At 49.9% G+C, this 14,697-nt stretch overlaps 1 protein-coding gene across 1 annotated transcript; it reads left to right on the top strand.

Annotated features, from left to right (window-relative positions):
- Nucleotides 1-746: 746 nt before the first annotated feature.
- UPRT (uracil phosphoribosyltransferase homolog) lies at nt 747-14,502 on the top strand. Its single transcript, XM_066202700.1, has 7 exons — nt 747-1,041; nt 6,557-6,599; nt 10,171-10,240; nt 11,633-11,695; nt 12,523-12,684; nt 13,288-13,386; nt 14,107-14,502. Exons 1-7 carry the CDS (start codon nt 758-760, stop codon nt 14,211-14,213), a joined length of 828 nt encoding a protein of 275 aa, XP_066058797.1. The 5' UTR covers nt 747-757; the 3' UTR covers nt 14,214-14,502.
- Nucleotides 14,503-14,697: the final 195 nt, after the last annotated feature.

The following is a 14,697-nucleotide window of genomic DNA, read 5'->3' as shown; positions in this document are numbered from 1 at the left end:
CTTTGCTTTTGTCCTCCAGGGTGAATAACTGCATTGGATTTTCTAACTACAAATTCTTTCTACTGTTCTTAGCCTATTCTCTGTTGTATTGCTTGTATATTGCTGCAACAGTCTTCAAGTATTTCATTAAGTATTGGACAGTAAGTCATGAAATCCGGTTACTTTTTCATCTCCTGTCAGTCTCGTGGGCTTTGGTGACTCTCGGTGCTTTGCTGCTCTCAGGCAGTGGAGGGGCTGCATTTTCCTGGCAGGTGTTTCCTGCGCCCTTTGGGACTCCACCTCCTGTTAGGTGTCCAAGATGCACCAAGCAAGAAGCAAGCAGACATGAGGAATTGCAGACTGTAGATCACTTTCTGGCAGAGAGGCTCTCTCCTTCCCCTGCCCTTGTGTTTGCATGGGTGTCCCTTGGGAGGTTTGGCATTGATGTGTAAGATGCTGGCCTTGATTTGTACATTTATTGAAAAGAAAAAAATGGGTCAAAAACCTTGTTCATTTTCTAACCCCCATAAGCCTCTTTTCTCAACTGAGAAGCTGAATGAACCAAAGGAGGCTTTTGTGCAGTCTGGTGGGGGGCTGTCCCGCAGCGCGCAGCGTGGGCAGGGCCGGGCCGGGGCAGGACGTGCCCGCCCGGTCCGGTGCCGCCCCCGCGCTGCGCTCCCGCCGCGGGCTGAGCGGCGGCTGCGGCCGCCAATGGAGCGCGGGCGGCGGGCGCGCTTCCCCCGCCCCGGCGGCGCGCACGGGGGCGCGGCCCCGGCGCATGGAGGCGATGCCCTGCCAGAACCAGCGCCTCGGCCCGCGGCCGCAGGATGAGCCGCCGGCGCCCGCCGCGGCCGCGGCGAGCGGCGGCTCCCGGCTGATCCGCTTCGCCGAGCCCAGCGATGACAGCGGCTGCCCCAGCCCGGACAGCAGCAGCAGCAGCAACGGGGTGGCGGCGGAGCCGCCGGTCCCCGCCGAGGAGGGCGCGCCGGCCATCGGGCCGCAGCTGAAGCTGCTGCCCATGAACGACCAGCTGCGGGAGCTGCAGACCATCATCAGGGACAAGTGAGCACGATGGGCCGGGTAGCGTGGGCTGGGGAGGAGCCGCGGCGGGCCTGGGAGACGGAGAGGGATCGTCGCCTGTCGCTCACTCCATCCCTCCCTCTTCCAGGGAGCCGCAGCCCCGCCGAGCCGCTCTCCGCCCGCCCCTGGCTGCCCGGCTCGGCGCCGCGGCCGGAGGGGTTCGCGGCGGGCGCTGCCGGCGAGGTCCCGGTGCGGCCGGGCTGTCCCCGCCGGGCCCGAGGCCGAGGCCGGCAGGACGCGCTGCCGTGCCGCGTGTGCCGGCTGAACGGCCTTGTCTGGCGGCGCGGGCCCAGCGCAGGGCAGCGCTCCCGGGGGCTCCTGCCCGGCCCCGCCGCGGGGCTGCCGGGGACTGAGGCCGCGGCTCGGCGGGTCTGTAACCCCTCGCGGACTTGGACGGTCCCTGGTGGGGGTTTTCGCTCACCTCCGCCCTGCGGGCGGCCCGGAGCTCGTGTGCCACATCATCAGCACAGGGAGCGTGCGGTTCAGTGGTGTGTAAAGCCCTTGAGAAAGGCGGCTGTACCTTGTGGCCCGGCGGGCGGGCAGCAGCTGGGGCTCGTTACCGCTGTCTGGAGAGCGTACCCTGCGGGCTGGATGGGGCGGGGAGCCGTTCCCAGGCTCTGACTGCGGACAGCTGCGAGCACCACGCTCCACAAGGCAGCTCGGGGGTTGGACACGTCCCTCCCACCGGCCACGTTTGTAGCTGTGCTCCTTCAGCGCTGGCAAGGTGACAGTGGAAGGTATTAGATATAGCACGCAACATAAGAGAAACTTCAGTAGCATCCCTCTGTATATTAAAAACTACTGGTTTGCAAGAACCACCAGCAAAGAGGTGTGAAATCAGGCCTGTCAGTAGAGTGATCAGGTTCTAAATATAACCCTCTCGCCCTGTGACACAGTGGCGTTCTGACATCTGCAATAAGTCATTGCAGAGACACTGTTCTTGCTGTGTTTCACATCTGTCCATCTGCGTGGTCCATGTTTTGCTCTTTTCTGGCTCTTGAGGCTTATCTTTGTAGCTATCAGTAATTATTTTTTTAATGCAAAACTGATCACCCTTTCTCAAAGACAATACCTCCATTAATTTTATTAGATTAACTGAGCCTCTTTACCTTAAACTAGTTTGTGGAGGATATCCTGTAATTTTTCAAAGCCTTGTGGGAAAAACAAAACCTGGCAGTGGGAGCACCAGAGGCAGTGCAGCCTTGGTGTAAGGAGGACACTTCGTGGCAGGACCACACAGAAGATGTCTGCAGGTGAGAACACCCACCTGGCAGCTTCTCTGTGGAGCGCAAAAGGAAGCTGGGAGTGGACTATGCAGAGAGGGAATCCAAACTAGGCCTGGTGATGGCCTGTGAAAGGCTTCGAGGTTAGTGAAAACCGTATACTTCTGATGTCTAGACAAATACTAGCAATGTCATTACTTTACTCAGGGGTTTTATTATTGTTATTTTGTTGTATGCAGGTTTTGACCCCTTTCCAATACATTTAAGAGGTTTCTGGTTACAGTGAGCTTATTCAGAAAGCAGCGGCTGCGATTTAAACTTGAAGGGCATTTTTTAGAGTTACATCAGCTTCATTGCACAAGACTTTGGTAAGAGGAAGTCTAGAATAGGGCTTGTAAGCAGTGAATTACTCAGAGTGGCTGCAGCAATCGAAGACTGTACTTTATTCTGAGTGAGATGGATCTGTCACTTCCAAGCTCCCTTCCTAACCAGTGGGGAAAATCAGGCAGCAGCCTGCTCAGAAAGGTTGGCTTTGTAGGTAAGGATGGTAAGGAAACATTTTTGTATTCTGTCCCAGGAGTTCAGCTGTATCTCATTAAGAGACCTCAGACTGGCCTATTTTAGTGTCATTCAGAAAGATGCTGAAGGGAGAAGAGGATTTTTTAGGCACTGTTCATTAACCTTTCCCGGGCAGCTGCAATCTGCCCTAAGACAAACTCTGTAGCTACTGTAGCATTCAAACCAGGTGCTAAAAGAAACTCCTCCTCAGAACCGTGTTTGTGAACTGGCAGCAATGTGGCTCAGAGCAGCTACTGGTCAAAAAATCCAATTTAAGCTGATAGAGGGGTATGTTCACATACAGTGCTTGGAAAGAGGGAGAAGTGGTCATCTACAGGCAATTAGAGCCCTGTCACTTAGACTTTCTGGATTAAAAAAGAACAGGTACCACCTTAACTCAAGGAGAATATTTAGATTCTTTAAAGCTGCAGAGGATGGATGTTCCAAGTACAGCAATACCTGAAAACGGCAGACGTTAAAAGGCAAGCTCCTGGGGAGTGAGAAATGAAACAAAAGTAGGGAAAAATCCCATTCAAATTGGAATTATTATTGTAAATGAGGGAGGGGTAAATACTCAGATAATCCCAGTGAACTGCAAGGTAGAACCAGGCATGCTTATGTGGAGCAAAGAATGGTCAGGCCAGGTGCAGAAGACTCTGGGGACTATTTTGTCCACAGCATGAGCTGCTCAGAGGAGTGGAAAGCTCTTTGCTTGTTCCTGAGAGGATTCAGAGAAAGAAATCACGGCCTTTCAATTGGTATTACTGTGACAAAAAACCCACCTTCATGTGGCTGGGCGTGGTGTCCCATGGGAATCAGAGACGGCTGGCTGGGTCTGGGATGTTCTCCTGGTAGACTAAAATGGCACTTTTGCTTCCTTAAAATTAACAAGAACTTGGTCTGTGTGCCAGGGTCAGGGAGATGGATAGATCACCTCCACTTAACTGTGCCTGGGTTTCCTCATTTTCCCTCAGGCTTGTCGCTTTTCTGCTCAGCAAATGCTTAATGGGGGCAGGTGCATTTTGTACTGACTGGGATATGAACCTCAAGTGCTCTGATGGGATGTGAGCTGATGCACTGAAGCACTGAACATTCTAGAGCAGTTCGGTCTCTTTACAAGGAGGGAATGGTCTCAAGGTAATTTCTTGCCTCACGGAGGTGAACCAGGGATCTGGAAGCTGAAATAAGTAGTGCAGTGATGGGTTTGTATAGAAGCAAATTCATTAGCTCAGGTTGGCAGTGTCATTTTAAACTCATGATTTAACAAGAGATACGATTTAAATGCAGATACTTTAAGGTTCTTGTGTCTGTTGGGTGAGATCATTCTGTGGTATTGTGCTAAAGCTCTTTATTCCCTACGGAACAGAGTGATAACATAGAAATGCAGATGGCAGAGTGGTTGGGTGTGCAGTCCTGGCTGCTGCACAGAGCAGGGGACTCAGGAGTGTGTAACTCAGCTGGCCGAGGACAACTGCTGCAGGCCATGGAAACAATTAACAACTGCAGTCCATCAAGTACTCAAGTGCTGCAGGTGGAACGTGGGCCTCTTCCAGCTGCATCATCTCCCTGAATGCCAACAGCTCATCCAGTGCCTTCAGTTTTCTTAAAAACCCTTTACAAATCCTGTGTAGGGAAGTGGCTTTTTCCCAGCCTGGCCCCTACCCTGGGTGTCTCTCAACAAGTCCTGTGAGGTAACGAGAGAAACAGGACTTGCTGAAGCCCCAATGCCTGCAGACCTGACCGTGTTTGTCACTAGTGCTAAAGCAGGAAGAAACCCTGCAGCTACTTTATATTACAACACAATCCCGAAAAACCCATTTCTTCTCCCCTCCTAAGACAGACGCTGTGACATCAGCCACAGTCCTCTGCCTTCAGAAACCAAGTGAAACCATTTATATTGTGTAACACAATGTTCCTGCTACAAGTTAGGTTTTAATGCCTCATATTTTTAGATGTTGTCTTGTTACTTGATGGAGCAGCTGAAACAGTTTCTAGTGTGACATGAATCGTTACTCTCTGTATTTCTAGCTGGTATTTAAGGAGAACAGTTACAGTGTTTTCACATAAGCTCTTTTTTTTTTTTTTTTTTCCCTGCCTCCTGGCAATTCTGACAGGATGTGGGGTTTGAGATGTGGTCACAGCTTTCCAGCTGCCCCTGTGCACGAACTCTGACATTTTCTGTATTACTGTTATTTGTATGCACTGTGGTTTTCTGTTGCCCTCCCCTTCTCAAAAACCAGGTACGACCAATGAAGGGTTCACTGAACTGTGCAGAGGAACATCTGTGTCTCTGCAAGGACAGAGGAGTTGGTTCAAAGCCTCATCATCTGCATTAGTAACTCAGAGCATTCACTCTAAACATTTTACCACTTTGCAGTCAAAACTGTGGTCTGGACATTGTGGGTTCTGTCTGACACCTATTTGTGGAATTCAGCTAAGTTTTCTGAAATGCCAGTCTGGAAGAACCTAGATGTGCCACTTAGCTACTTCCTTCTTCTAAAAATCCTTATCTACACCACAGAGAGGAGTATGAAACTTTCCAAAAACCTCAATAAAATCAGGTCATATAATTGTCCAGATTTGGGGTTTGTTGGGTTTTTTTTTTTTCAGTTTTGGAATCTTTTTGAGCTAATGTCAAAATAGCAGAAAGTTAGGAATATCCTGTCATTGCCAGAAAGAAGGAAAAAATAAAAGCAAACAGTATTTTAACAGTGTGTCATTAGCACAAGGTAAGAAACTAGATTAAGTTAATGCTCTTTGAAGATCTCTTTTTTAAAGTGGGGAATAAGTGACTGGTTCCCAGGTAATGAGCAGGTAAACCTTTTGACTTTCATTCGTGTAAGCATGAGGTGTCTCAGAATCTTGGGGATTAGATACAAACTGGTGTTTAAGGAGACGTGCAGAGTATCAGGGTTTGAAAACATGAGAGGGATTAATAGAACATTTCATTTAAAAGTACTTCTTACCGTGTTGGTGCTGAATGTCTGAGGGTTTTCAAGGCCACTGTCCTGTGAGTGTTGGCCCCTTGATCAGAAATGTGTCTTAATCTGGTGTAGTGAGAGTTGCTCTTGGCATGGGAAGCAAGGTGTTAAAGCTGCTTCTAAAATTCAGCTTCTAACCTTTCATTTTGCCTTCTCAAGCGGCCAAAAACCACACAGGCACACAAGCAAAAGGTTGTGCCCAAACTAATAAGAGGCAGAGAGGTGTTTTCATGGGAATGCTCATTAATCCCTGCTCAGTTTAACCTCCCATTCACTGATCTAATCACATCAGTCAGTTCCAGATAAGGTGGGATGGAGCTCCTGCTTATCAGGTGTGTTGTCAGCCCTGGGTTAAGGATCTGCATGATCATTGTCCCCACAGTTTCTGACTGACCGGAGGACAGGCAAGCAAAGCTCACTTGCTCAGAGCTGCAGGAATATCTGAGCTCAGGAGGTGTTCTGGAGCTGAGCTGGAGCAGCAGTACCGTGGGAAGCCTACAGAACATCATCCTCTTGTGTTTAATTGCTACTAGGGCAGAGCAGCAGCAAGAGCCAGACCCCAGTGCTCTGCCACCAACCAGGAAACCCACGATGCAGAACCTCTGGGAGAAATTTAGTATATGATAGGGGACTTCTCTCTGAACTGCCTTGGAATATAGTATTGAATATTGTATTTAAGCTTATTAACCTTAAAGTTATTCCCCAACTTAAAATGTAAATTATTATCTTTTTCAGGAAATCCAGCAGAGGAGACTTCGTATTTTCTGCTGATCGTCTGGTAGGTGAAAAATTTCTTCTTGATATTGTACTTTGCAACTCTTCCATGAAATGGGTCTTTCAGAACAGAAGAATAGTGGTGTGAGAGCAACTTTTGTACCCAGAGGAAATTGCTGTGTGACAGCAACTCTCTGTATAGGGGCTTCTGTTCACTGTTTCATCTCAACAGGTTCCAGAAACCATGGTGTTTCCAGACACAGCTACTTGAGGACAGAGACCTGTAGTAATAAGAGAATTCTGTTCAAAAACAGATGCACAGAGGTTGCAGATAATTGAGTTTTATTTTGAAGCAGCACTTTTGATCTTGTGAACAGAGCAGTACAATTTCTTACAGCCTGGATGTTACCAATTGCTTGCATGCAGAAGTGCCTCCTGGCACTTGCTTTGTGTTAGATTAGTAGCTCTGGGTGCACCCACATGGAGAATTTATCTTCAGCCATATGGTGGTTACTGGCAGGCACAAAGCAGTTTGAAGTTTTCACACGTTTTAGTAAGGCAGAACAAAGGCTGTAGGGAGTGCAGCCTTTATCTCATTTAAATTACAAGCTTAAAGAAAACCCCAGCACTTGCCACCACACACACACACACACCTGCTTGTGTCCACAAGGGTGTTTGCTTTTTGCAGATCCACTCTCATTAACAGAGGGAAGTGTTTTTCCCCTTCCAGCATAGTCCAGAGACCATTCACAGTTACAGCTTTCCTGTGATGAGCCCAATCTTAATCCAGGCTTGCTCAGGTTTAGATATGACCACAACCTGAGATGGTTAGTGCAGTGCTTTTTATCTTTGTGGCTTTCACTTTCCCCTTCTTGAGGATGTTTCCTGCATTCCAGTACCTTATTGTCAGTAATTAGCAGGAAGGACCTTTTTCCATGTACCTTCTCACCTTTCTCGGAGGCAAACGCTGATTTTTTTTTTTCCCCTCTCATTGCTGGAAACTGCAGATCCAGGCAGTGAGTTCAGGTCCTTGCACCAGTGTCCTCTATGTGCACCAGCAAAACCAGAGATCCTCTGTGCTGGTCCTGCAGCTCTTTGCCACACAACCTGCTGCTCTGTTCTCTGTTTCGTAGGAGGAATTTTGCGCAAGAGAATATGGGATCTCTCATTTTCCTAATATTTTTCCTAGGTGTGACAAAGAACAGTTATAATTTCATGTGGGATTTGGTCTCTGCTAAACTTGGCAAGGTGCAAACAGTTCTGACTTGCCATGTTTTCCACCCAGAGAGCAAACAGAGTTTAATAGCAAGAGGCAATTCATGAAGAAAAGTGTGGGATTAGAGGGGAAGAAGTGTTGCAGTGGGAAAAGGAGAATGAAGTTAAGCTTGCTCCTGTTTTGGCGGCTCTTTGGGGCAGTGTCTCCTGAGGTCACCAGAGGGACAGGTCTTAAGGCGGGATTCTGAAGGTGATGGATTTCTGGTGGTGCAGTTTTTTCTTCTGGCAGTTTGTTTCACACATGAGGAGATGATCAAAGGAAATGTTTGAAGGTACTTGTGAGCAGAAGGAGTTAATTGGCAGTGGAGGTTGGCAGGGAATGTGTGAGAGCCACTGCCAGGGCTGGGATCCTGAAGCTGAGAGAAGTGAGGTTAAGGTCATGAGGAGGAAGGAGCAAGACAGACCTGTGTGGCGTTTGTGAAGGAGGAGAAGCAGCCCCTGGCATGGGACACAGTCAGTCCTTGTGGTGGTGGAGCTGGGGACAGCTGGAGCTCAGGGCAGGAGGTGGGAAGGGCACAGAGCTCCTCTCAGGGCAGGAGCAGCACCCTGATCCCAGCTCCCACACACTGGAGCACTGAGCTGGTGGCACACTGCTGGTGCTTTGCAGCACAAAGCACGTTTCTGGGGGGTTTCATTTCTCAGCCCTACCAGCAGCTCCCTGTGTAACACTGTCCAGGTCACTTCACCTTCCTGCCCTCCTGCCTCTTTCAGGGGGTGAGAATTCAGAAGTGGTTTGAAAAGCTGAGCTGCAAAGGGTTGTACAGATACAGAGGATGTTCTGTCTCCTCTTGAGCTTCCAAGAAAAGCCACACGTAATGGCTTAGAGGATTTTCTGGTCAGACTCTTCTGCCTTGGGACCAAAGCTTTGCTTCCTGTTTCATATGGGGCTGTAATAATATCAGTTTTATCTTCTAAGTAAGGCAAGCACCTCTCTGGGAGAGGAGCAGCTGGTTCTTGGGGCATGAGAGAAAAGAGGAGGAAATTAATCCCTGAGTGTGGAGGTGGCAGAAAGCACAGTGCAAAAATAAGTGTTTTATCAACACTGACAAGTTTACAAAGAATCCTTCCAGCCTCTGTGTAAAGCACTGATAAGGGTAGGGAGATCACAGAGATTATTTGACCATAAGACCTTCACTGGATTACTCTAAACTTTTGGCAGATTATGTGTAGCAATATCAGCACTGCAGCAAGATGAAAAAAAGCTTTTCTTCCAAACCTAGCAAATAGGCTGGCCTTTTTTTTGTGAGATAAGTTCAAAAACATAAAATATAACTGGGTACAAATGTCCCAGAAACTGACCACAACCTCTGAGTATGGCTACCACAAACACAGCTCTAGGAAGAAAAAGTTGCACTAAAATGACTAAAAATACCTTGAAAGAGAGATTATAAATGTGAGGGACCATTTCTAACAGAGGCTGCTTGTGTGCCAGGAACTGGGGCAGAGTGGAAGGACAGAAAAAACCTTCCAGGCTGCCCTGTTTCTGGAATAAGAAGTGCCTGAGGTGAGCAGGCTCCATCCCAGGAGCATTGCCTCACTTCTGCAATCCCCCAGTGAATTTGGAATGATCAGTGATTTCTTTAGTTAAAGCTCTTGCTTGGCTGTAGCTTTCCTTGAGCAGTTCTGGCCTGTGAATCTTTGGCTCAGGAACAGAGAGAATTCTCCCATCTTTAGTACCCGGAGCATCCTTCAGGACAATCATTGTGGTGCAGATGGATGTGCTTTGTGCTTTGCACTTTGCAGGGCAGCACCAGGGGAGGGCTGAGGGCTCACAAGCTGCCCCTCCACCTGCACCATCCAAAAGTGCAGGGATTGGCAGAGCACCACGGGGAAACCAGAGCTGGCAGGAGCTGGGACATGAAGGGGATAAAGAGATTCCCAGACCTGCTGGCTTGTCTTTGGGCACTGATGGTGTGTGTGCATTGCTGCAGCTTCTGGGGCTGTTCTGGCAGCCCAGCTGCAGTTTAATCCTAGAACAGGGATGTGAAAATAGAGCCTGGCCGAGGGGGAGCTTCCCCTTTCCCTCCTCAGGATTTCCTGTCAGCAAATGAAGTTGCACTGGTGCCTCGTTCATCTCTGGAGAATAATTTGTGAAGCCTCTGCCCTGCCAGATGTAAATCAAGTCAGTTTTATGATTGCTTATGAACCCCTTCTCTTCTCCCAATTTTGTTCTGCAATGCCTTTGTTTGATTTGTGGCCAAAACATAGACTTCATCCCCCAAAGGTCTCTGAATTCAGTCCCTAATTGCTGTTAGAGACCCTTTGGGCTCACCCAGTTCCTGTAACTACTGCTGCCATGTAGTGCCTTATCTCCAGAGATAACAATCCCTTTAAGCTGCCCCATCTCTTTGGTTCCACAGATCAGACTCGTGGTTGAAGAGGGACTGAATCAACTGCCCTACACAGAATGTACAGTGACCACTCCAACAGGTACGTGCGAAATCACCCCTGGAAGTGGAACTGGTGTCAAAATACATGGAATTATTGCAAGAGTTACAGAATATCCTGAGGTGGAAGGGACTCATTGAGTCCAACTCCCTGCTCCTCAGAGAACTGCTTAAAACTGAACTCTGCAACATCCAGATGGTCTTTGAACTCTGACAGACTTGGTGCCACAGAGCACAGAGTGAGTGTCCCTGCTGGTTTAAAAAGCTCCAAGGCACATAACAACACAGCTGAGCAAAACAGTCAACGTTGCCATTTCACTAAGGATTAAATTGGTCTTGCAAAACCATGATGGAAACATAGCAGTGTATGTGCAACATCAGTTCACCTGCCCACACCACAGCCTTGAATTAAAACTGATGACACTTCACAGGCCCATTAAAGAAAAAGTACTGGGCACAAGCAGCTCTGCCTTGCCAGCCTAAATCTGGCCCTGCAGCTGGGGCCAGGGTGAGGATGAGCAGGAAATGAAAAGTGGCTGTGTTGGCTCTAGAGAAAACCACTGCAGGAGTTGTGTTCCCTCCTGTCAGCTGTAAAGATCTGTAGGTTACAGGTACTCAGGTGTGCAGCACTGAGTGCATCAGCAGGTTGGAGTAACTGCTCGGCTCCGTGGTGTGACCCCAGCACACCTGTGAGGTGGGCACCAGCTGAGTCCTGCTCCCCCTGAGAGCCCCACTTGCGTTCCTGCAGGGTGACACTCCCACTGCACTGAAGCATTGCTGCGGCTTTACTTAGAGAAATGATGGACTGCAAACCCTCAGCTGTGGAACCAGGGTTCAGACACCCACCCAGGAGGCACCAGCCCTTACCTGTGCTCCTTTTTATGTCAAACAGCAGCTGCTTCACCTCTTGAGCATTGGTGTTGATGCCTCAAGTTTTAGCTTTCATATTCTCCAGATTCTGCACTGCGTTAGTAACTCTGAACTTCCTACACAGTGTGAGCAAGTTCTCCTCACAGCTCAGTCAGACAGAACAATCCTTCTCCAGCCCCAGAACCACGGACACCGCTGCAGCTTCGGGCCCAAAGAGTGCAAACAGCAGTGAATTGAGGAGAGCAATCTGGGAGGAGGGACTTTGGTACCTGAAGCTGTAACTGGACAATTAACCCCAACATGGAAACGGACCAAAACTTATAAAAGTGTGAAAACCCATCATCCATCTTGGGTGCAGCCACAGCCAAGCTCTTGTCCTGCCCAAGGTGGATCCTTTGCAGGCATTTTTAATAGATCCCTGCTTTATTCCTTTAACACTGGCTGGCCTCTGTTCCAGGTCAGCCTCTCAAGGCATCAGTGACAGATCCAGGACCATCTCCTCTGTGTTCAGGGAGGGCAGGAGGGAGCAGCCACTGCCACTGAGCCCTGGTTTCTTTCCTCACAGGACACAAGTATGAAGGAGTCCGGTTCGAAAAGGGAAACTGCGGGGTCAGCATCATGAGAAGTGGTAGGTGCTGCTGAAGGAGCACGCATGAAATGATTGGAAACCTGTAAGCAACTTCCTTTCAAAGATGTGCAACAACAGATTTACCCAAATTATTTCTAAAGTTTCCTTGATAACAGAATGTCCAGGAATATCTCCCATTAACCTTTAAGGAGACAAATGGCTGGCACAGATCTCCTGTGGCTCTTCCCTGGCAGGTGCCCTCCCCTGTTTCCCCTTGTGCCCAGAGCCAGGGCCCCACCCCAGCCACGCTCCTGGGGGCAGAGTCCCTGGTGCTGCCACTGCTGGGCAAACCTTTGGATCTGCGCTGTCAGAGCCAGCGGCCTCGCACTCCGCCCCACCCTGTGTCACCGGGATGTCCCCAAACCCCGCCCGCCCCTGCTGCGTGGGAACACCGAACGCAGGGCTCCGCAGTGCCGAGGAGACTGGGTTTGCTGCAGACACAGGAGAAAGGGGAAGAGCTTCGAGTGTTCTAATGCTTAGAACCGTTCACCGGCACAGGGGTGGGACTGTCCATGTGGGGACTGTCCATTGGGGGCTGTCCCTTTGGGATTGTCCCTTTGGGCACTGTCCCTTTAGGGGACTGTCCATTTGGGATTCTCCATTTGGGACTGTAACTTCAGGACTGTCCATTTGGGAACTGCCCCTTTGAGACTGTCCGTTTAGGACTGTCCATTCAGTTCTGTCCCTCTGGATCTGTCCCTTTTGGGACTGTCCCTTTGGGCACTATCCCTCTGGGCCTGTCCCTTTGTCCTGGCCCTTTCCCTGCAGCCCCTGCCCTGGCCCTTTCTCAGTGCCCCGGGTGCCGCAGTGCTGGTGTCTCCTGGCAGGGGAGGCCATGGAGCAGGGCCTGCGGGACTGCTGCAGATCCATCCGCATCGGGAAAATCCTCATCCAGAGCGACGAGGAGACGCAGCGAGCCAAGGTGTACTACGCCAAGTTCCCCCCAGACATCTACAGGAGGAAAGTGCTGCTCATGTACCCGATCCTGAGTGAGTGTGTGCCCCCAGCACGGACAGCCAGGCCCCTCTGAGGCTGCTCTGAGCGCCGAGTGCCCGCACTGAGAGAACATTTCCGCAGTTCAGGGGCTTTGGTTGGGTTTTCTGCCTGGTTTAGGTGACAGAGGAGAGAATTGATCAGGCTGTGCCAGGACACAGGTGACAGAGGAGGGAATTGATCAGGCTGTGCCAGGACACACATTACTCAGCTGCCCCAGTGGGAATGCAGAGCAAATCGTTTGGGCATGGCTGCTTTGGGGAGAATGGCTGAGATTAAGACTGGATATAAATTTAATTATATGAATTTTGCCATGGGAAAAGACCCAAATAGTGATTTGCTTATTCTGTGAAGCGACATTTCTAGATTAATATTCTAAGGAGTTCGTTGGGATGAGGTAACTTGTCCACTCCAAGGTCTGCCGTTAGGAGACCAGTATTTCCTACAAGGAGCACATGCAGAGGTGATGCCTTCCCAGTGGGAAAGGACAGAATCACCATTCAGCCACACCAGCTGCACCACAGGTATTCTCAGACAGCTTAGGACAAGTTCATCAACCTGGGCAAACCCCTAAACCCTGTCCCTGTTTGCCCTCTCAGGCACTGGGAACACGGTCATCGAGGCTGTCAAAGTGCTGGTGGAACACGGGGTCCAGCCCAGCGTCATCATCCTGCTCAGCCTCTTCTCCACCCCTCACGGTGAGTGCCAGGGGCACAGAGAGCACAGCTGTGTCTGCTGGGGACAGTGACATCGGTCACACGGGGACAGGGACAGGCAGGGCAGAGCTGTGCCTCCACCATGGCAGCATGGCTTTGCTCACGGCGGGTCTGGGGGTTTTGGGTTGAATTGTAAAACGGAGCCAACAGCGCCGTGTTTGGTGTGGGCAGTGAGGAGGGGACTGGAAGGCAAAAGTGCCAATGGGAGAGTGTTCCAACAGCAGGGGTTTGCAGCACTGCCACGTCCGGGGCTCACAGCTGCTGCTCTGGACCACGGAATGGGGGGGTTGGTCCAGCACCAAAACAACAGGAGTGGGAGCTGAATGGAGCTCCAGAACTGGCCTGGCTGCAGCTTAAAGGGGATCTGCATGAGGAACATTCGCTTCTCTGGGAGGAAAGAGGATCTCGTGTGCTGCGTTAGAAATTGGCCACGGCAGAAATCGCCATCAAAAAACTCAGCTGAACTGCAGAGCAGCCTGTAACCACTTTAATTGGGAGTATGTGTGTATGGAAAGGCAATTCCAAAGAAGAAAACCCCCAAAAAGCAATCCCCTGAGGCCAGGCAGTTTTCCTCATAGGTGGTTAGGAACAGCAAGAGGAGACAGAAGCACAGAGCCTGACTTACTTTTGGAATGCTGCTGATCACGATTTGACATGGGCTGAAGCACTGTAATCATTATTGCCTTTGCTGTCTCTTCCAAGGTGCCAAATCCATCATCCAGGAATTCCCAGAAATCACCATTTTAACTACAGAAGTGCATCCCGTTGCACCAACGCACTTCGGACAGAAGTATTTTGGGACAGACTGACAGTCTTGGAACAACTGGCTATGACTCTATGGCATTACAAGAGGTTTTTTTTATATTTTATTACTCTTGAGTTGGTCGAGGGCATGTTTAAAAACCTTTTTGGCCAACTAACTGAGGTTAGTGGTGGCCTGAACAGGGATCAGGTACAGTGACAAAGCACTCCGCTTTCAGGGTCAAGCATCTCCATGTTGGCGTTCTAGAACTGCCACACTCTGCTTTAACCTATTTATTCTTCTCCAGCCTGTCTGTGGCCTCCTGCAAGAGCAAAATAAACCCAACTAAACCCCAAGGGAGTGTCCTTCATTTCCAGGGTCACTTGGCATCACTCCAGCCACAGCCCAATCTCAGGGTGCACTTGGATCTCAGTGTCCTCCTGAGCAGCCACATGGAGTTTTGGTCTTTGCCTGGTGGCCGAGAACCAAAGATACAACTCTTGGAGTTTTGCTCTGCAAACATTATTCTCAAATCGTGGAACAGCCCTGGT

This window comes from Chamaea fasciata, unplaced genomic scaffold (genome assembly GCF_029207755.1).
Source record: "Chamaea fasciata isolate MVZ Bird 193981 ecotype frontalis unplaced genomic scaffold, bChaFas1.0.hap1 SCAF_22, whole genome shotgun sequence".
Classification (NCBI taxonomy): domain Eukaryota; kingdom Metazoa; phylum Chordata; class Aves; order Passeriformes; family Sylviidae; genus Chamaea; species Chamaea fasciata.
Note: the sequence above shows the minus strand (reverse complement) of the source record. Positions and strands in the feature narration are given on the sequence as shown.